At 39.4% G+C, this 24,943-nt stretch overlaps 3 protein-coding genes across 6 annotated transcripts in view; 1 reads left to right on the top strand and 2 right to left on the bottom strand.

The window, feature by feature from the left end:
- The window catches only part of abcb7 (ATP binding cassette subfamily B member 7), a 40,852-nt gene extending 32,713 nt beyond the window's left edge, over window positions 1–8,139 (bottom strand). The window contains exons 1-4 of the mRNA XM_089020526.1: window positions 7,959–8,139; window positions 6,510–6,593; window positions 6,347–6,424; window positions 2,357–2,476 (exon numbers count right to left, since the gene is read on the bottom strand). Of these exons, the coding sequence (XP_088876652.1) occupies window positions 2,357–2,476; window positions 6,347–6,424; window positions 6,510–6,593; window positions 7,959–8,108 (432 nt within the window). The 5' untranslated portion in view covers window positions 8,109–8,139. The remainder of the gene's footprint in view (window positions 1–2,356; window positions 2,477–6,346; window positions 6,425–6,509; window positions 6,594–7,958) is intronic.
- Window positions 8,140–8,178: 39 nt separating this feature from the next.
- On the top strand, window positions 8,179–16,406 carry uprt (uracil phosphoribosyltransferase (FUR1) homolog (S. cerevisiae)). Of its 2 annotated transcripts, XM_089020569.1 has the most exons (8): window positions 8,179–8,378; window positions 8,455–8,712; window positions 10,169–10,211; window positions 10,285–10,354; window positions 10,475–10,537; window positions 10,814–10,975; window positions 12,587–12,685; window positions 14,376–16,406. In XM_089020569.1, exons 1-8 carry the CDS (start codon window positions 8,317–8,319, stop codon window positions 14,480–14,482), a joined length of 864 nt encoding a protein of 287 aa, XP_088876695.1. In that variant the 5' UTR covers window positions 8,179–8,316; the 3' UTR covers window positions 14,483–16,406. The 2 variants fall into 2 exon arrangements, with proteins under 2 accessions (XP_088876695.1, XP_088876700.1); XM_089020574.1 differs by lacking the exon at window positions 10,814–10,975.
- zdhhc15b (zDHHC palmitoyltransferase 15b) lies at window positions 14,530–24,669 on the bottom strand. 3 transcript variants are annotated; one of them, XM_089020556.1, is made up of 11 exons: window positions 24,457–24,669; window positions 23,933–23,959; window positions 23,756–23,850; window positions 23,566–23,686; window positions 23,279–23,348; window positions 22,262–22,294; window positions 22,059–22,179; window positions 21,846–21,978; window positions 20,788–20,914; window positions 20,599–20,683; window positions 14,530–18,764 (listed from the first exon to the last, which is right to left on the bottom strand). In XM_089020556.1, the coding sequence occupies exons 3-11, from the start codon at window positions 23,813–23,815 to the stop codon at window positions 18,639–18,641; spliced, it is 876 nt and encodes a 291-aa protein (XP_088876682.1). In that variant the 5' UTR covers window positions 23,816–23,850; window positions 23,933–23,959; window positions 24,457–24,669; the 3' UTR covers window positions 14,530–18,638. The 3 variants fall into 3 exon arrangements, with proteins under 3 accessions (XP_088876682.1, XP_088876673.1, XP_088876664.1); XM_089020547.1 differs by lacking the exon at window positions 24,457–24,669 and adding an exon at window positions 24,317–24,452 and having other exon boundaries at window positions 14,530–17,845; window positions 20,599–20,714; XM_089020538.1 differs by lacking the exon at window positions 24,457–24,669 and adding an exon at window positions 24,317–24,452.
- Window positions 24,670–24,943: the final 274 nt, after the last annotated feature.

Below are 24,943 nucleotides of genomic sequence, written 5' to 3'. Positions count from 1 at the left end.
AGTAGCAAAAAAAGCATCTTCTCCGAATATGAAGCCATTGTTTTGATTCTAGAGCAAGGCAAGACGTCCTGGCGTGACGTCACGAACAAGGGGGCGGGACCTTCTGAAACTCGGCATCTCCGAGGTTATTTTGAAGTAGTTTTGGGACACTTTCACTCATTTTTATTGGTGTTTTGCATTTGACTAAAAATATCAGCCTACGCGTTTTGGGTATTTTAGATGCTATAAAACGGTTTTCTGATGTCAGTTAGGAAACAAAAAAATTGTGCCGGTTGTCCTTTAAGGCTTGTAAGTAACCTGTATTGGTTTGTACTGAAAAAGAAACATTGAATCAAATATATGCTATACAAAGATATGTACATGTACAACTGGAGAGAATACTACATATGTTACTCCAAAAATGTTCGTATGTGTCGTTGTTTGTAACTCGAATGTTCGTACGTAGGGGAGCATCTGTATAGGAAGATACCAGGGTAAAAAAACAATGAGGAAGATGTCGAAAGTAATTTTAATTGACACAAAAGAGAGGAATAAAATATTTTATATGAAATCAAATAAACAAAATGGCCTTAATGAAAATAAGAGCGGTAAACAGTTTGTCAGACGACCGCAAACGCAGAATCGAAAGAACCAAAAACTGTAAAGAAAGTGGAGTGGCATGGCTGCTCTGCTGGATGTTGATTTCCGGCTGTACACAACAGATCAAGTGGTTATGGCAGAACAAGCTTGGGGCTGTTCCCAACATCTCGACGCAGGGTGCCAAGAGAAGCAGATTTGGAGCTGAGGACGAAAGATCAAGCAGAGTGGCTTGCTTGGGGCAAAATGTGGACAAGGTGGGAGCAGTCAACGGCCTGTTTTCAGAAGAGTTTCAGAAGGTCCCGCCCCCTTGTTCGTGATGTCATGTCAGAACGACTTGCCTTGCTCTAGAATCAAAACAATGGCTTCAGATTCGGAGAAGATGCTTTCTTGTGACTCATCCAGTTATGAATATGATTCAAATAGTTCTGAAGAGGAAAGAATAAATGTTTGCAATCGATTAAAGAAGTCCATTTTGAGGCGTCTGGACTCCAATGTAGCGTCCTGGAAAATGCACAAGATGGCGCCCAAGCTCCATTGATGCAACACACAACGATTCACCATCGCATTATTTATGTGTTTTCCTTCTAATTTCGCCATCAACACGAAGTTTTCAGACCAAACAAAGTACCCAAAATGCATTGTGTGTCGCTTTCTCGGTCAGGGGCGTTCCAGATGTGACATCGTGTCAGGCATCGTCATCAACTCGAAAACAAGACTTCCTGAATATTCAGCGCGAGTCTTAAAACGTAAAAATTAACTATATGCGGTGGAATCTTTGGAAAATGCACAGAAGAAGTCATTTGAAGCGATTTTACAAATTATGGACACAACTTGTCCGGAGGTGTCGGTTGTCCTTTAAGGCCAGATAACATGCTTAACATGTCTGAGGCCTCGAAGAACAACCACACCATGGAGGTATCGCCGCCAAGGGAAGATCATGAAATTTGTATTGCAATACATATTTATGTTGAAACCTGGATGTGAATAATTAGGAAAAGAGTGTGAGGAACCTTGAATAACAACCTATAAATTACATTTGCAGTCCTGACCTGATAACATGAAGCTGATGTTACGGGAGGTGAATTAACTCATTCGCTACCATTCTCGAATTTATTGCTATCTATTTGCTATTCATTTGATATCTACAGTAAAGTCTCGTTATATCGATATTCAAGGGAGTCCGAAAAAATATCGATATAACCGGGACTATCGATATATCCGATGTTTGCATGTAATTTTCTCGATATAGTATCGATATAACCGGGACTATCGATATATCCGATATCGATATAACGAGACTTTACTGTATTTGCTATCCATTTCATATCCATTTGCTATCTATTAGCTATCTGGCTGGCTAGCTAGCTTGTATCTAGCTGGCTATCTATTAGCTATTTAGTTATCTATCGATGTAGCTCTCCAGCTGGCTATCTATTCGCAATCTATTGGCTATCTAGTAGCTGGCTATCTATTAGCTATTTAGTTATCTATCGATGTAGCTCTCCAGCTGGCTATCTATTCGCAATCTATTGGCTATCTAGTAGCTATCTAGCTAGTTTTCTATCTACAGTAAAGTCTCGCTATATCGATATCGGATATATCGATAGTCCCGGTTATATCGATACTATTTCTATGCACGCACGGAGAAAATTACATGCAAACAGGGTCGGATATATCGATAGTCCCGGTTATATCGATATTTTTTCGGAATCCCTTGAATATCGATATAACGAGACTTTACTGTATTTGAGTTAGCATAGAAACTGAAGCTTCTTACCTTGGCTGCGGCGAGCAGACCCAGAGAGATGGCAACACGGGCCCGTAGGTCAGGTCTGTCCTTCGGCCACACGTAAGACAGCATCGCAGACAGGATCGTAGTTGTGTTCACCTCTTTCAGCTGAGGAGAACAAGAACATTCTCTCATTATGTTTGAAAAGAAAAAGTCCAAGATGGCGCCCGAGCAGGCAGCCATCCTTGTGTTGTCATATTATTTGTTATTTAGTTTTGATTTTTTTATTTCAAGACGGCGCCGCGAGAGTGGCTACCTTTCCAGCAGCTCCTGTATTTTGTTTTTCTACTTCTTTCTTTCATTCCCTTCATAACTTTGCTGCTGTGAAATGTAAATTTCTTCACTGCGAGATAAGTAAAGGTCAATCCAATACAATCCAAAACAAAGTAGTACTTCCTCTTCATACATTTTTTTTTTCACTCAAATTGACAAGTCTGAAATCACTTCTGTGTTTTATTAGTTTAATTATGGTTAACATCTCTTTTGACACATGAGTTAACTCGTTCAACTCGTTTTGGTTTTTCTTGCTGGGGTGCCGATAAAGTGCTGACTAGATGTCTGGCAATGTCCTTCCTTTTTTTCCGGACGTTAGCGTTTCGTTCGAGCTTCAAGTGTTGTTAAAGCGCTATATAAACTAATACATATATACATATGTATTGCATTGTATTTTGGACAGCCACCTTCATTTTCAAGATCACATAACCCCAGACACATATAATTTAGGAATTAACTCTTTTTTCTGATGAAAGAAGAGAGTCTAAGGTTTTTTTATGCTGTATTGAATGTTTATGTCGTCCTAAAACTCAATATTCTGTGGGTCCTGGAATTTGAGTGACAATGACAAAAACTCTGGCACTGGAGTGGATCCATTTTTTCACATGCCTGGCAGTGAATGAGTTCAAAACGCTCTGCCAATACCAATTTTAGACTCTTTCAAATTGAATATAAAATGTCTACGGGGTCTCTGGGCGTTCTGAAACAAGAAGCTAGGAGAGTTGAAGATTCAGCCTGACATTACAAGTCCCCTGTGACACCCGGGCTGTCATCCCATCCCACACAGTTGCCACCATGTCTATTTACCAACACACCAGCGCACACCTGCCACAGGGACTCTCGGTGTTGATGCGCTAATTCCTCTAATCCTTTCAATATGGAGGCTCCGCGTTACAGGCAGGCTTTAAGGCAGCAAATTACGCGACCTTATTCTCAACATAACATCTGCCTGTCATTAAATTCAATCAAGTAATATGTAACATGACAGAGTGCATGAATATTTACTGGAATTGCAAAGGTTTCTGTGACACAAATGAAACTCAGGTAACGTCTATATGGTGTTTTTGATTGGCATAAGTACTTTTAGTGTGTAGAAATACAAATACCATAAATAATTTGGCAGTATAATGAGATGATAGTCGGATGAACAAGTATATTTGAAATATAGGAAGCCTGGTGGGCCACTGGTTAGCGTGTTGACCTCACAGTGCAGAGGTCATGGGGTTTTATTCCAGCTCCGGCCTCCCTGTGTAGCATTAGCATGTTCTTCCCGGGCCTGTGTGGGGTTTTTCGGGGTACTCTGGTTACTTCCCATGTTCCCAAACATGCATGGCAGCATGATTGAACACTATAAAGCAAGGGTGTCGAAGTCATTTTTTGCCGCATTGTAGTTATGGCTTCCTCTCGAGGGCCGTTATGAATTTGGGGAACCCATTAGAATGTTTAAATCCCTTCAAATATTACATATGGAGCACACAGCAAATTAATGAATAACTCGTTTTCAAATCTGAAGTCAAGAATAATAACTTTTAATTTGGTTGACATCCAAAAATATGAAATTTTGGCTCAGATTTTAGAAATCATCATGGAATTTAACAAGTTTGATTTGCTTTCGTGGGCCGAAAAAAATGATGTGGCGGGCCGGATTTGGCCCGCGGGCCTTGACTTTGACACCTGTGCTATAAAGTGTCCCTGGGTGTGAGTCTGGATGGTTGTTTGTCTCTTGAGGGTCCTACGATTGACTGACAATCGGTTCAAAAAAATCAACAGTATAGAATCATGGACAGACGCTCCCCAACTTACGAACGAGATACGTTCCGAACGGTTGCTCGTAAGGTGAATTCGTACATAAGGTGAATTTGTTCGTAGGTTGTGTCAGTGCTATATTTTATATGGAATGTATATTTAAGGCTTATATAAGTACGTTTAATGTTTATATAAGTATTAGATTGGGTTGGATTTGCCTTTATTAGTCTCGCAGTGGAGAAATTTACATTTCACAGCAGCAAAGTTATGAAAGAAATGAAAGTAGAAAAGCAAAACACAGGAGTTGCTGGAAAGGCAGCCACACTCGCGGCGCCGTCGAAGTCAAAAGAACAAAAAAAAACTAAATAACAAATAACATGACAACACAAAGACACAGAGATGTATTTAAGTATGTTTAAGGCTTAGATAAGTAACCTGTATTGGTTTGTATTGAAAAATAAACACTTAATAAAATATATGCTCTATAAAGATATGTACATGTACAACTTTAACTCTTTGAACTGTTTCAACAGTAGCCAAAATGGAACTGTATAGTGCCACTTAGCATTTTTTTTTTTTTTTGACAACGATACTAGTGCAGCGTGTTCTACCGGAAACAAATTCCTTGTGTGTTCTATATACTTGGCAATAAAGATGATTCTGATTCTGATTCTGAATTCTACATATGTTACCAAAATCAATTTAAATTGGTTGAATACTTGATTCTAATATTATTTGTTAGCCTTTCTTTCACTCAATGAACCAAAAAATATAATCGAGCTAGCTAGCTAGCTAGCAAACTAGTTAGCTAGTGAGCTAGCTAGCTCTCTTTTGATTCAACTTCCGGGTTGAGTGAACGCTGGCGCGTGTGGCTGCCGCTCCTTACTCACTTATGAATGACATGTATTATTATTATTATTATTATTATTATTATTATTATTTTTTTTTTTATTATTAAAATGAATTGAAATGTAAATTTCTCCACTGCGAGACTAATAAAGGCAAATCCAATCCAATCCAATCCAATTATTATTATTATATATGTCCCGTTGTTCGTAACTCGAATGTTCATAAGTAGGGGAGCGTCTGTTTAAGGCTTGTATGAGTAACCTATATTGGCTTGTACTGAAAAATAAACATTTAATAAAATATATGTGCCATAAAAATATGTATATGTGCAACTGGAGAGAATACTACATATGTTACTACAAACACATTCATATGTATCGTTGTTCGTAACTCGAATGTTCATAAGTAGGGGAGCGTCTGTTTAAGGCTTGTATAAGTAACCTATATTGGCTTGTACTGAAAAATAAACATTTAATAAAATATATGTGCCATAAAAATATGTACAGTAAAGTCTCGTTATATCGATATCGGATATATCAATAGTCCCTGTTATATCGATACTATTTCTATGCACGCACGGAGAAAATTACATGCAAACGGGGTCGGATATATCGATAGTCCCGGTTATATCGATATTTTTTCGGACTCCCTTGAATATCGATATAACGAGACTTTACTGTATATGTGCAACTGGAGAGAATACTATGTATGTTACTACAAACACATTCATATGTATCGTTGTTCGTAACTCGAATGTCGTAAGTCGGTGAGCGTCTGTACAGTGAACTTCCAAAAAGGGGTGATTCATCACTCATGAGTGAAACTACTTTATCTTGGTAACTAACTACGGGCAAAAAAAAACTCATAGTCATTGCACCAATCTGTGTATTTTTGTGATATTTCCTGAAACTATGTATTTTTTCCATTTTTCCTAATTGTCAAACTTTTAAGTGGATACATCTAGTGAATAACTTGTATCGTCACTTGTGTGCATTATATCAAAAACTGTGCTTTATGGTAGTGCACCCCTCAAAGAGTTTAAGACATGCCATGTGTTCCTGTGACGCTGTGAATTGCTTGCAGGAACAACTAAATACAAAAAGTCCTCACCACATTTTTGGGGTCTGCATTGAGACCTCCTCCAGCATTCCCGTGCCAGCATGTTCGTTTATCTGTCACCTGCAAATTCTGTGAAAGGTTTGCCGTTAGGTTGTCCATGAATCTCATATATTCACAGCATTTTGAGCGAGAAGTATTTGGCATATCTACTTACGTTTATTGCCTCCAAAATGCGGCGACTGTTTTCAGTTGTATTTGTTTTCCAAGCTCTTGTTCGCAAGTGCGGCGGGGTACCCAGCTGAAACATAAGATGGAAAAGCACTGATCAGAATCTTGTACAACACCTTTAGACAGTGTGGGCTCGGTTTAGTTCATTTTTGTTTACTGAGCCACCTAGATGGCATTTACTGTTCAAATTAGCACTGGATATATGGGTACCATTTACATATGTTTTGCCAATACAGACACTCCCCAATTTACGAACGATATACGTCCCGAACGATCGTTCGTAAGTTGCTTATGTGCTATATATTGTATGGAATGTATGGTAAAAGGACAACCGACACATCCGGACAAGTTGCATCCATAATTTGTAAAATCACTTCAAATGACTTCAACTGAGCGCATTTTACAAAGATTCCACCGCATATAGCTATATTTTACGTTTTAAGATTCGCGCTGAATATTCATGAAGTCTTGTTTTCGAGTTGACAACGATGCCCTAAGTGACGTCACATTCGGTACGCCCCTGACCGAGAAAGCGACACACAATGCATTTTGGGTATTTTTTTCTGTCTGTAAACACCGTGTTGATGCAACAAAAAGGCCAAACGCATGAGATTGTGTGATATGTTACTACGTATTTATAGGGACAAAGGTGAGCCAACTTTAAAACACAAAACGAAAAGCATACACAAGAAAGCTGAGAAGTCACTTGCTGATGGGATAAGTAAAATGGCACAACAACCCCGTTTAAACAGAAAATTGCAAAATGTTGTTTAGTTTCTGCACACTTTTCTTGTCATGGTGATTGCAAGTAATTCGAGTACCAAGCATCATTTCGAAACTCAGTGTCATACCAAAACTGAAACAAAACACAATTAACTTTCAGTTTGAAAATGCCAGAATATTTTTATATCTTGTACTTTTGTCCATTCCTCCGAGCGTGTTAGTGAACATGGTTTACTAATAATGACATCAGCAGAAAATGAATGTCAATGCACCCAACACCGGGTGGGACAAACTCGCTTATCTAACATTTACTGACTTCTCTGGGACTCTCAAACGTGTGATGCAAGACCCCTGCTAAGTCGTCGCGATCAGAAACGAACACTCTTGCACGACCCGTGACCATTGCGTTGTCACAAAAAAAACTCAAGTCAAACATTAAGTTGCAGCTGTGCATATTGTAGCGCGAGATGAAACTTGTGAACATCTTGGTCCTGGAGATGGAACTTAGCACTAAGCTAGCGGTCACGATATAAACTCGCGTGGGATTTGCGTGACAGTAGCAGCATACCAGCCATACGGCATTGGGAAGTTCCAGGCTCGGGAATTTGGTTCACGTGTAACAACATAAAACATGTGTAAACTTGCTTCCAGATCTGTCCTTGTGCGGTGACTGTCAACCCCAAAACCACCTCTAACTCCTCTTTGAACTTACCAGAGAATGACTTTGACGCGTGTATTTCGTCCCATCCTCGCTTTGACTTCTATTCCAAGCGTGATATGAGCTAGTTTTTCGAAGAATACTGGCCAATTTATGCCGATGTAAGTGTAAGCCGAATTTAAGCGACACCAACAGTGGCGCCATGTTGCCAGTGTGTGAGAAGGCGGAACGTCGGCGCGCCGGCTACGTCACTTCCGTTTAGGTCATCGCCTGTCACTAGTGTCAAAGCTAGCAAGCGGGCGCTAGAGCCACACGCCGCGATTATAACCTTAAAATAGGACTAATTAAACTTTTTAAACGACGCGGTTTAGGGTTTAAACGGTATTAACCGTGACGATTTTATTGTCGCCGGATGCGACAGCTGGATTCACGTGGGAATTTCTCTCCTCGAAAACTCGAGTCGCGCGGCTCAAGGTAAAACACGTTGTCTGGCCGCTTTGTGCTTTGTTGAACGGCTTATTTCGAACAACGTTGATTCTTTTTTTGCCAGAGAACCAGTGCCCCTTTCACTCAGGATGCCATGCCACAATCAGCAAATGAGTACTGTAAAAACCGGCCCGGACCACCCAATGAAGCAAGTGCGCTTTGCCACTAACAGTAGCGGCAATGTGGCCGCGGTGTTGGCAACTCTTGAAGCGGGTGATGCCAGTCGCAGACAACCCGTAAACCAGGACTCGCTTGGACCCCAACTCAAACTGCTTCCTCTCAATGACCAGATACGAGAATTACAGACTATTATTAGAGACAAGTGAGTCGCTACTTTTGTTGTTATTATATCAATACCACATCCTCCAACGCCAATTTTTGAAAAGAATCATTGCTCAGGCTGACCTACATGACACAGTCTTAATCAAATTGGGCCCCTTGTGATATTTGGCAGCGAATTAAAAAAATACAAACACCCACAAAATGTTTTCCCCCCTCTTGCATTGAAAATACAGTACAAAGCTGCTGATCAAGAAACCGATGTGAAGTGCACAATCTGATTTTGTACTTTTTATTTCCACAAAAAAATAAAATTGCAATGTTATTGAGGAGCTATTTCCTGCATATCGTTTCAAATCTCACCCAAAGTTATTGGAGCAGCCGCAGGGCACACAATGACATACAACAGCCACTCTCACACTCACACCTCGGGTCAATTTGGAGTGTTCAATCACCCTACCATGCATAATTTCGAATGTGGGAGGAAACCGGAGGACCCCGAGAAAACCCACGCGGGCCCGAGGAGAACATGCAAACTCCACACAGGGAGGCAGCAGCGGGACGCGAACCGGCGACCTCTGGCGTGCTCACCACTCGACTACCGGGCCGCCCAGTGAGAGCCATATATATATATATATATATATATATATACATTTTTTGAATTCATTTTTCGGTTGTTGGAGCCTATCCCAGCTGTTCTGGGGCAGTAGGCCGGGGACACCCTGAATCGGTTGCCAACACCAATCGCAGGGCACAGAGGAACGAACGACCGATGCTGAATTTGAAGTGTTCAATCAGCCTGCCATGTATGTTTTTAGAATTGAGAGAAGAAAACCCATGCAAACACAGAGAGACGTGCTAACCACTCCACTACCAGGGTGCCATATTTTTATATAGAACTGTATTTTAAAAGTTAATTTAAAAAAAAATGGCATCCCAAACCGAATGTTTATCACCATTGTTTTTGCAAAGCGTAATTTCAAATCACTTTAAACTCTTGCCATCCACGAGCTCAAAATACAGTAAAGTCTCGTTATATCGATATTCAAGGGAGTCCGAAAAAATATCGATATAACCGGGACTATCGATATATCCGATATCGATATAACGAGACTTTACTGTATGTAGAAACTATGAAGCCATGCATGTCATGCTATACAGTAAAGTCTCGTTATATCGATATTCAAGGGAGTCCGAAAAAATATCGATATAACCAGGACTATCGATATATCCGATATCGATATAACGAGACTTTACTGTATTTTTATAGGACAGTGGTGACACTTTTGATGAGGTATTTCAAGCAGTCCAGAAAAACGAACTGAACGCTTGGAATACACGATTATTATCAAACAATAATGAGGGGTTGCCTTTGTGCATAAATTACAGCAAATAAAAATACACTTCCCAAGTACGAATAATCCATTTACTTACAGCAGACAGAATACTAATAGATATAGTGCTGTACTTTAATATGTGACATTTTCTTGTATTTGTAGGACCACCAGCAGAGGGGATTTTGTGTTTTGTGCCGACCGACTGGTAGGATCATACAGTACCATGATACCCACCGTGCGTTGTCAATATTTCATTGCGTTATGTTGCTGTTCAACAGATTCGACTTGTCGTGGAAGAAGGCCTGAATCAACTTCCTTACTCCGAGTGTACTGTCACAACGCCAACAGGTGAGAATCAGAATTAGAAAAGCTGCCGTATCCCATCCCATTTTGACCGATGAGCTGACTTGGTTTGTTTTCACGCTGCTGCAGAATATTCATAACTAACTTGTCACATCGGGTCTTCAGGATATAAATACGACGGAGTCAAGTTTGAGAGAGGTAACTGCGGCGTCAGCATTATGAGGAGTGGTGAGTCATACGACATCTTCGGTGCATAAAGTGAACAGGCTCGACTACTCAACATACAACCACTCGACACACTGTTCACCTCAATTGCAATCTGCAAGCTAGAAGTCATAGTGGGAAAAATACTTGGATTTCAGCAACAAAAAAAAGTTCTGTGATCATTTCCCTCTAAAATCAAACAAAATGGGGAGTTCCAATTTGATTTTTGAAACACTAGCAAATCTACTGAGTCCTTATGTCCCCCGCAGTATAGTTTTGTTGCATGTGACTTTGGCACAGGTGAAGCCATGGAGCAAGGCCTGCGGGACTGCTGCCGCTCCATTCGCATCGGCAAAATACTCATCCAAAGTGACGAGGAGACTCAGAAAGCCAAGGTCTACTATGCCAAGTTCCCACCCGATATTTATAGAAGAAAAGTGCTGCTCATGTACCCCATTCTCAGTGAGTTCAAACACGCGCAAGCACTGTTTTTTTGATGACGGACTTGGATTTCCCAACGGTAGCCCATATATGAAGTATGCGTTTTCAAATACAGTGAGACCTCAACTTATGAACTTAATTGGTTCCCAGACAGAGTGTGTAAGGCGAAAAGTGTGTATCTCCCCAAAAAAAATCCCATAGGAAACCATTAAAATGGGAATAATCCGTTCCCGGGTTTCCATAAAATATAGTTTTTAACTAAATAAGCCTTAAAACTATGCACAACATACCTTATTCTATGTATAATAAATGTGCTATTGTATTGTAATGAAAGAAATACACTGCATTGTATCATAAAGTCACAAAGAGAGGCACATTACATGAGGACTGTAATAAAAGAAATAAACTGCTGTAAAATAAAGTTTTTTTCAACTTCTTCGATTGCCCTTCTCTGTTCCGGAGAATGGGAGCAATGGTTGACTTAGCATAGCCGTGCTCGGCCACTAAATCACACAAACGCACACCTCGTTCGTGTTTTTCAATTATCTCCTTCTTCTCAGCGACGGTGATTTTATTTTGTGTCTTCTTGGGCTGAACACGAGCCTGTGGTGGTTATTTTTCGGTCCCATCATCGTAAAATTATTAGCAAAAAGCTCCAAGTAGCCGATCGATGTGTGCATTCAATGAGAGGGGGTGCATTCAAGTAGCGCAGGCTGGAGCGCTGTTTGGTCGTGTGCTTCCGCCGAAGATCACCCCGCCAGCCGTGGTGGGTGTGTATTATGAAAATAATGCTTATTATAAGGTTTAATTTTCATAAATTAGAGGTTCTTAAGGCGAAAAGTTTGTAAGATAAGGTGTTTGTAAGTTGAGGTCTCACTGTAGTTGTTCATTTTGAGAAATGTCAGTCACATCGACCTTCACTGACCAAGGCTATATTTCCACACCACTCAGGCGCACTCACCCTAGTCTGATAATTACAGCTCTCTCAAAGTAAATTATACACTGCCTCAGCAATGGCCACCAAGCTGCAGGACAGCATAATGAAGGCCATGCAAAAAAAAATATTTTTCATTTTGTATTTCCCTGTTATTTTCATATTATTATTTGACTTCAAAATGGCGCAGCGCAAGTGTCAGCTCCTATATATTTTGGCGTTCTACTTATTCTTTTTCATAACTTTGCTGCTGTGAATTGGGAATTTCCTCCAACGTGAGTTGAAGAAAGGTTATCTCATTTCATCTCATAAATGAAAAACAATCCCGAAGAGGTTGGAGGTTTACTTAAATGGCAGTATATTTAAAAGCATGTTAAGTGCAGGAGAGTCACAACCGGGAGGACCTTTTTGAGATGATAACATTCGCAATTACACACCAGCAGACATTTTATTTTTTTTTTTTTGGATGATTTAATAATCCAATTCATTTCGTCTGTGTAAACTCTCAGTCGTACAGGAGTGGTCCATCGATGAGAAGGTTTCTTCAGCCGTCATCTGTACTTTTCTGTACTCTTTCAAAAAGTACAGATGACGGCTGAAGAAACCTTCTCATCAATCCAATTCATTCTAAAGGTGTCAAGGCTGTTTTTGAGAATGTAACCTGTGTAATACACTTGATACGATATGTGTGTCGTCAGGTACCGGGAACACGGTGATTGAAGCGGTGAAAGTGCTGATCGAGCACGGAGTCCAGCCCAAACATATTATCCTCCTCAGCCTCTTCTCAACACCTCACGGTACATCAGCACAGCTGTATGAGTTTATTTTTCTATTTGCGTTTGTTTATACAACAAATCAGTCTCCAACCTCACCAGCACCCGCGCGCTTTTCTTCTCGAGACAGTGATACCTCAGCTTACGAACGCTTTAGCTAACAAACTTTTTGCCTTACGAACATTAAAATCACGAGAATAGAATCTTGACACAGGAACTAGCTTTCGGGAAACACACGGAGCGCCACAATGGCTGGCGGACTAGTTTTCCACACACCCTTTCATGCTGTTGTATGCTTAGTTGGCGGAACACAAGGCCCACAATGGCAGCACAGAAAATCTGGGGTCAATCCAAGGTGAACAGACACAGCCTGTTAAACTGTCATCCTCAAGTAGGATATCTGGCCTTCGGCATAATTTAGGACTTGGTAAACTCCTTCACAGGAAGACCTCATTAGCCAGATTACAAATCTATCAGTTCATGGAAAGAAAATTCATTAAAATGTATACGTTTTACTAATATATCACTTAAAGGACAAACGACGTCACTTTTTTGTTTTTTAACTGACATCAGAAAAACGTTTTCTAGCATCTAAATTAGCCAAAACACGCAGTATGATATTTTTAGTCAAATGCAAAACACCAATAAAAATGACTTAGTGTACAAAATCAGCAAAAAATTGAGCTGCGAATTGGGCATTTTCAGAAAGTCCCGCCCCCAGTTTGTGATGTCACGCTAAGACATCTTGCATTGTTTGAGAATCAAAACAATGGCTTCAGATTTGGAGAATATGCTTTCTTGTTACACCTCCAGTTATGAATATGATTCAAATAGTTCTGAAGAGGAAAGCATACATGTTTGCAATCGATTAAAGAATTTATTCCGTGCCATTTTGAGGCAACATTGGGGAGAACGATCACCAGAAAAGAGGCACAAAATGGCGACCTCCTGTGGCCACCTCCGTTTCCACAGGCTGATAAATTCATTATATGGAGCTTAGACACCGTCTTCTGGTGGCTTTTGGGTGCAACACGAGGTTTTCAGACCAAACAATACAGCAAAATACATTGACGTGATGGAAGGACTGCTACAATGTGTCTTTTTTTTTCGGTCAGGAGGCGTTCCTTTAGTGACGTCACGTACGGACTCGTTACCAACTCAAAAACAAGACTTCATGAATATTCAGCGTGTGTCTTAAAACGTAAAATATAGCTACATGCGGTGGAATCTTTGTAAAATACGCTCCGTAGAAGTCATTTGAAGCCATTTTACAAATTATGGACACAACTTGTCCGGAGGCGTCGGTTGTCTTTTAAATTTGCATATAGTCTCAATAAATAGCTTGACAGAGGGCTGCGTCGTAGCTTTTATTGGTGTTTTGCATTTGACTAAAAATATCAGCTTGCGTGTTTTGGGTATTTTACGTGCTAAAAAACGTTTTTTCTGATGTCAGTTAGGAAACAAAAAAATGGTGTCAGTTGTCCTTGAAACGTTGTCAGACTGTATCTAAAATCAAATCTGCATTCCTTTGAATGTACGAAAAAGGGAAGAACCTCCCTCCTTTTTAATGTCGCTACCAAGTGAGAATGTATGCTCATTCTTAATTAAATTAGGACACAATTTCAAATTGGATCGTACAAAAATATAACGGAGTGATACACTCATCATGAAAGTGAATGAAATGTCATGATAAGTTCTTTCTTTACTATTTTAGGCGCCAAATCTATTATCGAGGAATTCCCAGACATCACCATATTGGCAACAGAAGTTCACCCTGTGGCGCCAACACATTTTGGGCAAAGGTACTTTGGCACCGATTAAATCCAGGACACAGGAACCAACACTGGTTTGTGATTGTTTTAAATATGTTTTTGTTGCTTATTTAAAAAAAAAAACGAATTGTGCCAAATACTCTTTCTGCTAAAAATGAAATTATTTATTCAATGTATTTCTTTTTTTGCTATTTGTCATATGAATACAAACAAGACTGAGCCATATCCAGATCATTTTACGTTGCATGTGGTGATTTAATAAAGATTTATATATTTTTTTTTCAAAAGACCACCAAATGGAAAAAAACCATATACATATTAACAAAGATAAATGACACAATCACAATAAGCCAAAGAACTGTTTTAAATGGACCATGACCACTTGAAAATACTGTCCCGAGGCCGGTGAAAAGGATATTTTTTACTGTTAGAGATTCAGGTTTCTGATACATACAATATGTGTCACTGGCATATATTAATTTATAATATATATATATATATACAGTGATACCTCGGTTTACGAACCCTTTGGCTTACGAACTTTTCGGTTTACAAACGTTACATTTATGAAAATTTTACCTTGGCATACAAACTATTTTTTGGGATACACACGGAGCTGCCACAATGAGTGATCTGTCGTTCGCAAACGAGCCCGTTCTAACAACATGGCAGCCGACTGTTTTAGTCCTCTAGTCCCCGCCCCAGTCTTCGGTTATAGCCACGTGATTGTTCAAGAACGCAGCAGTGAGGGGGGGGCTGGGGGTGTGGGATTAACAGATAGAGAGTGAAGCCGTTCTACAATAAGAAAATGGCTGCTGACTTTTTTTGTCCTCTATTCCCCGCCCCCAATCTTCGGTCAAAGCCACGTGATTGGTCAAGAACGCAGCAGTGAGGGGAGGTGGTTTAAACATTAGAGACAGGCAGATGACAGTGAGTCAACTTTGGTCGTTCAAAGGCAGAGTGTAGACTGCAAGGTTAAAATATCCCATCAATCAGGCTCCACAAACAACCCGCACAAGCCATCGGTACACTTGGGGCAAAAAGCTATCAACCAGCTAAACAGAACACAATTGATGAGGAACTAGATAAAATTATCACAGAGAAAGGACGTACACGGGATCATTCCTCAAGATGGTGAAAGGAAAAGGTTACGTTCCTCATCAAGTGTTTAATCCTGATGAAACCGGCCACTCCATTCCATCAAGCCATCAACGACCATCACAAAGGTAAATAAAACGACTTTATTATACAGTACAGTTTATTTCTTTAATTATAATACCATAGCACATTTATTATACATAAAACAAGGTATATTATATGTAGTTTTAAGGCTTAGAAAATTAGAAAGTAGAAAATTATGTTTTATGGGGACCTGCGAACGGATTATTCTCATTTTAATGGGTTCCTATGGGAAATTATTTTTTGGGATACACACTTTTCGCCTTACACACTGTCTGGGAACCAATTAAGTTCGTAGGCCAGGGTATCACTGTACATAATGTGTCACACGAAGCAAAATATGCAGACACTGCCCGCAGCAGCTATAGTTCATTTTAAGCAATAAATAAACATCCACATTTTCCGAAGGTTTTTACATGTACATACATTGTAAACATAAACAACATAGATGAAAAATGATGAACAGGGGATGTTGTCAAATGTGTTACCTACTGTATTTTCTGGAATATAAGGCGCACCTTCAACGAATAACATAAAAATGTTTTCCATACATAAGGTGCACCACATTATAAGGGGCACCTTCAATGAATTAAATATTTTAAAACATTATCCATGCATAAGGCGCATCGGATTATGAGGCACATGGTCAGATTTTGAAAAAAAAAAAAATATATATTTTAGGATGCGCCTTATAGTGCAGAAAATACGGTAATTGGTCCGACCAAGTAGAATTATCCTGGAATGAAGTCATGCGGCGGTGAAGTGAAAATGAAGTAAAAACACATTGAGTTGCATTTAGTCTTTGTTTCATTGAAAATAAACTGCCATCAGAAATTGTGTTTTCTGTCAAAACATTCACATAAAATATGTAAAAAAAAAAAAAAACACCTCAGGAACATGGATACAAAAACAATATAAACATCATGTATTTGGAAGACCTGCTCTCCATCCACGTTTGGATCACCTGCTGAACAAGAACCTTTGTGCTCTTTTATAATAAAACAATGGTGCCAATTAATGATTTTAAATCTCATTGATAAAACAAATTTCTTCATTGCTGGAATGCGACTTTATATATAATGTATATAGATAGCAAGCTAGCTAACTAGCTAATAGATAGATAGCTAGATAGCTACCTAGATAGCTAGCTATCTAGCAAGATAGCAATAGATAGCAAATATAGATAGCTAGATAAATAATTAAAAAAGAAGTGAACAAAGGAAATACATTCTATGCTAATGCTAGCACTACTACAAAAAAAAGTGGTAAAGATGGACACAATAACTAGCTGGCGAGCTAATACAGTTAAAAAGTGTCCACTCTAGTGCCAGGGTTTTTGTCATTGTCACTCAAATGCCAGGACACATAGAATATTAAGTTTTAGGACTAAATAAACATTCAATGCAGTGTAGGAAACATTCATTAGAAAAAAAGCCTTAATTCCTAAATGATATGAGTCTGGAGTTATGTGAGCTTGAAATGAGGACTGCTGTCCAAAATACAATGTAATACATATGTATTGGTTTGTATAGCACTTTAATAACAGCTAAAGCTGCAACAAAGCGCTGACATGGAAAAAAGGGGAAATGCCGCCCCCTTGTGGAAGGGAAAAACATTGCCAGAGGCCATTGCCAGCGCTTTATCGGCACCAAAACCCGAACAAATTCGGGAATGGCATTGAATGAGTTAAACTTTGCGGATAATTTTAATTCCGGTTTCTCTATTTTATAACCAGCCTAAACCGACGTGCAAGATAATGATTCAAAACTAGCAAAAGCAAATGATGGAGATTTGTTCCTGAATTGTTGTATGTCATCTTGTAGTTAGAAGCGTGCTGTTGAATGGATTAATTTCTAAAATGGCTTCCCACAACATAAATACATACATGTTAAATGTAAATGAATCCACCTCCAGTAGCAAAAGTGAGCATGAGGTAACATGGAATAGTGCAAAAGGAATAGACTGGAGCAACGCTACACGTTCAAATGATCACACATAATTTCAGTTTATAATTATGCCTCAAAATGATGCATCCGAATGTCCATCCGCTTCTTCACGTTGTCTTTTAAAGAGGAAAAAAAAAATATCCAAATGCATCGATGGTCCCATGTCTGTTATTGGCGGACGTCCACATTTAGATGGCATGTTCCTTTCTTCTTCTCTTCAAGCTCTGCACCAGTGTCCATTGTTTAGTCTTCCATCTCTATGGTAACAGAAGGGTCTTGATCCTCAACTGAAATTAGACAGGGGGAAGAAAATATAAATGACTATTCATTCCATTTTGAAGTGGTGCGACCGACGGCCACCAGAGGGCAGTATAGGATAAATTCTGAGCATCATGTCCTGAGGTATTCCATTCAGGTTCCCACTCAGAAGCCATTACAATGCAAGGTTAAAATATCCCATCAATCAGGCTCCACAAACAACCCGCACAAGCCATCTGTACACCTGATGCAAAAAGCTATCAACCCAGCTAAACAGAATGCAATTGATGAGGAACTAGATAAAATTATCGCAGAGAAACCACCTACAAGGGATCATTCCTCAAGATGGTGAAAGAAGAAGGCTACGTTCCTCATCAAGTGTTTCATGCTGATGAAACCGGCCACTCCATTCCATCAAGCCATCAACGACCATCACAAAGGTAAATAAAACAACTTTATTATACAGTAGTTTATTTCTTTAATTATAATACCATAGCACATTTATTATACATAAAATAAGGTATATTTTGTGTAGTTTTCAGGCTTAGAAAAGTAGAAAATTATGTTTTACGGGGACCTGGGAACGGATTATTCTCATTTTAATGGTTTCCCATGGGAAATTATTTTTTGGGATACACACACTATTCGCCGTACACACTCTGTCTGGGAACCAATTAAGTTCGTAAGCCAAGGTATCACTGTACTTTGTTTCGTCCGAAAACAACGTGTTGAACGTGAAATTAGAAGGAAAACTACAGAAATAACGTGATAGTGAATCATGTGGCAACCAATTGCGGTAACACGCATAAAGAAGGTGTAAGTTTACACAAATTCCCAGCAGACAAACCATGCAGCATTTCCAACGGAGCCAGAGCAGTATAGCACCAGCCGAGGAGCTCCCCGGAGTCCGCGAATCCCCGCTTGGATAAACGCTGTCATCCCCTCAGCCTGACAATGGATAGAAAGTTGCTTCCAGTGGTGAAAGAGAGCAATCGTCATAATAGTGGCGCAAACCTATCTGACAAACATTCAGCTGCTGGAACAACGAGCTACCGTAAGTTAGCGATGGATAACCGCTGTCATTCATACGTAAGTTCGTAACTCTTCATCTTGAAAGTTTAAACGTTTTGCATGCACAACTATTTGAATCATATTCATAACTGGAACAAGAAAGGATCTTTTTTTTCCGAATCTGAACTCTCAGTTGGTGACGAGTCCGTACGTGACGTCACTAAAGGAACGTTCCCTGACTGAAAAAAAGGCACGTAGCAATCCTTCCATCACGTCAATGTATTTTGCTGTATTGTTTGGTCTGAAAACCGTGTGTTGCACCCAAAAGCCGCCAGAAGAGGGTGTCTAAGCTCCATATAAGAAATTTATCAGCCTGTGGAAACGGAGGTGGCCACGGGAGGTCGCCATTTTGTGCCTCTTTTCTGGTGATCGTTTCTCCCCAATGTTGCCTCAAAATGGCATGGAATAAATTCTTTAATAGATTGCAAACATGTATGCTTTCCTCTTCAGAACTATTTGAATTATATTCATAACTGGATGAGTAACAAGAAAGCATATTATCCAAATCTGAAGCCATTGTTTTGATTCACAAGCAATGCAAGACGTCTTGGCGTGACGTCACGAACTGGGGGCGGGACTTTCTGATAATGCCCAATTACACTTTAAGTCATTTTTATTGGTGTTTTGCATTTGAATAAAACTATCATACTGTGTGTTTTGGCTATTTTAGATGCTATAAAACGTTTTTCTGATGTCAGTTAAGAAACAAAAAAGTGACGTCGGCTGTGTTTCTTTTCAATGGGCTGAACTTCAATTAGAATGATGTCTGATGTCTGGTGTCTGTCTGAGACTTCGGTTACTAACTCAACCACATAACGCTCTAACGTTAACCCAGTGGTGCCCCATGTCAATAGGATTGGTCAGTTCAAAGGTCACGGACATAACAATGCAATGTGGTGTGTTTGTTTTGATGACAAGAGGATCTGCTGATAACAAAAATGTGGTCATGCGGTGCATTCCAGATAACATTCAATTGAGATTTAGGTTCAGCAATTCTCCACAGCATTCTTTGTTATTTTTCAAACCTGTATTGCTTTGTACTGTAAAATAAACATTTAATAAAATATATACTCTATGAAGATATGTACAATGTACATGCACAACTGGAGAGGTTGAGTGAGCGCTGGCGCGTGTGGCTGCCGCTGCTCACCCGCAGAAAAAAATATCCTGTGACTGTAAAGTGTCATTGAGAGTTTTGAAAGGCGCTTATAAATGAAATGTATTATTATTATTATTATTATTATTATTATTATTATTATTATTATTATTATTATTATTATTATTATTATTATTATACTACGTATGTTCCTACAAAAATGTTTGTATGTACCGTTGTTCGTAACTCGAATGTTCGTAAGTAGGGTTTCATCTAGTCCAAACTTTTTTCAGTTAAAAAAAAAGGCCTTTTTCTTTTGGGATGTGGCATGTCTATATTGCAATTAAACATAATAATAACAACAATAATAACAACAATAATAATAATAATAATAATAATAATAATAATAATAATAATAATAATAATACATTTTATTTCAAAGCGCTTTTAAAAACTCTTAGGGACACGGTATAAGATTTTTTTTCTGCGGGTGAGCAGCGGCAGCCATCTAAGGGCCTTGCCAATCAATCAAAAATTCCGTAAAACGGGCATTGCTCCAATGAAAATGGCTGACATTGATAGAGTTTAAAAAGCCCCGATATGCTAGTGACTCACCCAAGCTTCCTTCCTCAGATGCGTCTTCTGACTCCTCCCACATCTCCTTGTTTGCCAGTAAGGGGTTCTGACACTCACTCCGATTCTTTAAAGGAAAGTAGTGTCCATTACCTTGACTGGAGAAAAAAAATGGCACCAAAATGAAAATGACAACAGGCCATCACGCCATACTGTCAAAATCAAACTAACCTTGTAAAAACAGGTATGAACCAGAGTCTTCTATCTTTTCCGAATACTTGCTGCAGATTTTTACGTATGCCAACATTGAAACCGTGTCTGTCTGGCCCGTTGACAAAAACTGGAGCTGAAAAGGCCTCTGGGAAATAAAAATGGAGTCAAAATATGCCACACACACACTTGCCAATTTAATACAGTGATACCTTGGCTTACGAACTTAATTGGTTCCCAGTGAGAGTGTGTATGGAGAAAAGTGTGTATCCCAAAAATTAATTTCCCATAGGAAACCATTAAAATGAGAATAATCCGTTCCCAGGTCCACTTAAAACATAATTTTCTACTTTCTAATTTTCTAATCCTTAAAACTACACAAAGTATACCTTATTTTATGGATAATAAATGTGCTATGTTATTATAATTAAAGAAATAAACTGTACAGTATAATAAAGGAGTTTTATTGACCTGTGTGATGGTCATTGAAGGCTTGATCGAATGAAGTGGCCGGTTTCATCAGCATTAAACACTTGATGAGGAAATTAACCTTCTTTCACCATCTTGAGGACTGATCCCTTATAGGTGCTTTCTCTGTGATAATTGTATCTAGTTCCTCATCAATTGTGTTCTGTTTAGCTGGGTTGATAGCTTTTTGCATAAAGTGACACAAATGGCTTGTGCGGGTTGTTTGTGGAGCCTGAATGATGGGATATTTTAACCTTGCAGCCTACACTCTGCCTTTGAAATATTAAAGTTGAAACTCTCACTGTCGTCTGCCTGTCTCTAATGTTTAACCCCCCCCCCCCCTCACTTCTGCGTTCTTGACCAATCACGTGGCTTTAACCGAAGACTGTGGGCGGGGAATAGAGGACAAAAACAGTCGGCTGCCATTTTGTTGTTAGAAGAACGGGCTCGTTCGAGAACGACACATCGTTCATTGAGGCAGCTCTGTGTACGGAAAAGTTCATATGCCAAGGTAAAGTTCGTATGCCAAGGTAAAATTTTCATTAATGTAACGTTCGTAAACTGAAAAGTTCGTAAACCGAGGTATCACTGTCATTCATTTTGTGACATACCTAAAGTGGATCTGTTTTTCGCCACCAACCAACAATGGTAACTGAAGAGGAACATGAGACTGACAAAAAACATGAGTGCCACAAACATGAGAAAAAGGACATGGAACTTTGCCGGCCCGTTTGGCAAATCCCCCTGGAAGAGAGAGAATGTAACAGGAGAATAAATAATGGCGTCAAACGTATTGTTTGTTACATTTTCGAAAGAACACTTACCACCCAGAATTTAATGAAATACTGGAAGACTGTGGCGGCAATGTATATGCAGTACAGCATTGAATAGTACAGAAAAAGTAGGAAAAACTTGTAGTTTGAAAAGCCAACGCAGTTGTTCACCCTAAAGGAAAATCAGATTGAAATATCAATAAGACACTAAAATGTTGAATAAATGAACTGGACAAGAAAAAAAAAAAGCTTACCAAGGACAGTGGTGGTCCATTTTCAAAACACACCTAAACAAAGAACATTTTCAAAATCATTTACCGTATTTTCTAGTGCATAAGGCGCACCTAAAAGCCTTCATTTTCTTTAAAAGATGACCATGTGCCTTATATGCCGGTGCGCTTTATATGCAAAGTTAGATTTAGCCACGACAGGTCTCGGAAGCCCGGGCCGTACAACTTTTACGTCGGGCGTACAACTTTTAAAACGTCTCGGCCCAAGTGGCCGACAACTTCTTCAAGAAAAAAATTAAAATAAATGAATAAAAATCAAACGTTTGCTTTATTCAATAAGCTACAAGCAAACCGCTACAAGCCACGTGAACTCCTCTTTCTAAGCGCCTTTCAAAACTCTCAAGTACACTTTACAGTCACGGTATAATGTACATTTACGTTTTGTCGCGTCATAAATTTTCGCTTCTTTTGAAGCTTTCTTCTGGGGCTAACAAAATTTATGACACGACACAACCTAAACGTACATTATACCGTGACTGTAAAGTGTACTTGAGAGTTTTGAAAGGCGCTTAGAAAGAGGAGTCCACGTAGCGTTTAGCAGACAACGCAACGCAAACATTACATTCTGCACCAAGACAACAAATGAAAACTGGAGCAAAATCTTCAGCAAGGGATATTTACATAAATTAAGCAAGGGAGTGTTTGTGGTAGGTACTTCCTTAATTAAAAAAAAAAATCCTTTCTATTTTGCACCAATGTTTTTTTTTGCGGATTAGTCGTCTTATTGTGTTTCAAGTTGTGAAAAATGTGGCAGACAACTTTATGGCCGGGCAGGCAACTTTTCAGAGTTGTCTCCCCTGGTGTCCGCTAACTTTTTGTCATGAGATTCAGATACTGCTTATACACCGGAAAATACAGTAAATACATAAAAAATAACTTTCTGGACAGTAATTTACATTAGATAGTTTCACACAGCACTCCTGATCATCTATCACGGCACGTTCTATTTTGGCATTTATGAGAGAGCAAAGCGTGACTTACATTTCACAGACCGAGCAGTGATGACAGCGGTCGGGCTTCAGCACCTGGCAGCGGTCGCAGAACCTGATACCTAGACACAAGAACAGGAAGGCCAGTTCAGCGCAGGATATTTGAGGCTGCCATTCACTTAACTAGCTTAGCCATCAGCACTTAATGAAAGTCTGTACTGTACTTTGCATTGCGTTGCGAATACCATTTGTGTTTGGAACACCTCCAGCATTCCCAAACATTGACTGTAACCTGCCTCTTCGATTTAGCATTTCATTAAAGTATAAGTGAAAGTTTACCTCCAGACTGTGCTCTCGTGTAGATGGGTAACTTCTTGGCAATCTCTACCAGGATTTGTTTCTGTGCATCCGGCCTTTCCTCCATCTCGTACCTTTGCTTGTCTGAGTAAGAGAGCTGAAACTAGAAAAAATAGTAGAAATATGAAATAATACTTTTGGAGATCTCAGGTTACATGTGATTTGAGGATACCTTTTTGCATGGGGATGCAGCAGGGGTGAAGATGGACTTCCAGTAGGTCCAAGAAAACATTCCAAAGGAAACATGGAATACAAGTAAATAAGCCACTGCAGAGAAAAACAACAATATATTCACATTCACACGCTGAACATTATTTTCTGTATTTTAGAACCTTGATTAAGGACTCACCCTTCTCCAATGTGTTTGACAGAGTGACTGCAAAAAAAGGGGAAAGTACATTTAGCGAAATTAGCACATTTAAATATGCGCCTAGTTCGTAAACAAAAGGGCCATTTGCTGGCTAACAAAACTAGCCGGAATGACAATATAAACCAATAAGCACAATAACGGACACTCTATGATGATACCGTCGTCTCGGTTAAACCAAAATGACATTTACGCTTTGTATTGATTATTGAAAAAGCTAAAACCCAAAACACTTCCGCATAGTTTGTTCGTTCCTGTTCTGTGTTTTAAATGTGTCAATAGAGCTGTGCGGCAAACTGCGGTACATGTCGACGGTTTAGGATGAGCGAAATGGTTCAGGAAAACGACCACGTTACCGATACTCACACAGACATAGCTGGAAAACGTAAGCGTAATACGACCACAGCATTACAGAGGCGATAATAAGCACGGGTATCCACGAGAAAACCATTTGACAGCATCTCAGCCACCCGGAGAGCGCCATACTCTATCGAAAGGCGGCTCACCTCTGTGCTCGATTAAGCTTCCTGCCTTACTAGGATTTCTGCAGCATTGTCAACATAGATCGATTCCGCACAAATTATGTATTATTGATTTATAATACCTTTACAACCTTTATATACATTTATAAGTGCCTTTCAAAACTCTCGATGCCAATTTATAGTCACAGGATAAGAACAAAAAATATTTTTTGTGCGGGTGAGCAGTGGCAGTCGAGTGAGCAACCTAAAAAACATGCATGCTAACTTTCCGCCTTCGTCAGAGTGTACACTCTGACGAAGGCGGAAGTAGACGCTGAAACATGTCAGGTATTTGAACACCGACAATACACTGTATGTAAGATAAGAATCTGTTTTAAATTTGATAGCTAACACAGTATATGGCTAGATCAGGGGTGGCCAACCAGTCAGAGACTAAGAGCCACATTTTTTACTATGTTACTGCAAAGAGCCACATCAAGATGGCATCGCGTGAACACGCAGCGGCTCCCCT

This window comes from Hippocampus bargibanti, linkage group LG02 (genome assembly GCF_051943395.1).
Source record: "Hippocampus bargibanti isolate YZ-2025 linkage group LG02, ASM5194339v1, whole genome shotgun sequence".
Lineage (NCBI taxonomy): Eukaryota > Metazoa > Chordata > Actinopteri > Syngnathiformes > Syngnathidae > Hippocampus > Hippocampus bargibanti.
Note: the sequence above shows the minus strand (reverse complement) of the source record. Positions and strands in the feature narration are given on the sequence as shown.

Excerpts from the sequence above, each read along its gene's own strand:
- zdhhc15b (XM_089020538.1), bottom strand. The coding sequence starts at position 24,434 with ATGGCGCTCTCCGGGTGGCTGAGATGCTGTCAAATGGTTTTCTCGTGG. Across the intron at positions 23,349-23,565 it reads CACGAGAGCACAGTCTGGAG|GTATCAGGTTCTGCGACCGC; the intron begins GTAAACTTTCAC and ends TCTTGTGTCTAG. Across the intron at positions 20,684-20,787 it reads TTCATACCTGTTTTTACAAG|AATCGGAGTGAGTGTCAGAA; the intron begins GTTAGTTTGATT and ends TTTCCTTTAAAG.
- uprt (XM_089020569.1), top strand. The coding sequence starts at position 8,317 with ATGCGACAGCTGGATTCACGTGGGAATTTCTCTCCTCGAAAACTCGAG. Across the intron at positions 8,713-10,168 it reads CAGACTATTATTAGAGACAA|GACCACCAGCAGAGGGGATT; the intron begins GTGAGTCGCTAC and ends TTGTATTTGTAG. Across the intron at positions 10,355-10,474 it reads TACTGTCACAACGCCAACAG|GATATAAATACGACGGAGTC; the intron begins GTGAGAATCAGA and ends TCGGGTCTTCAG.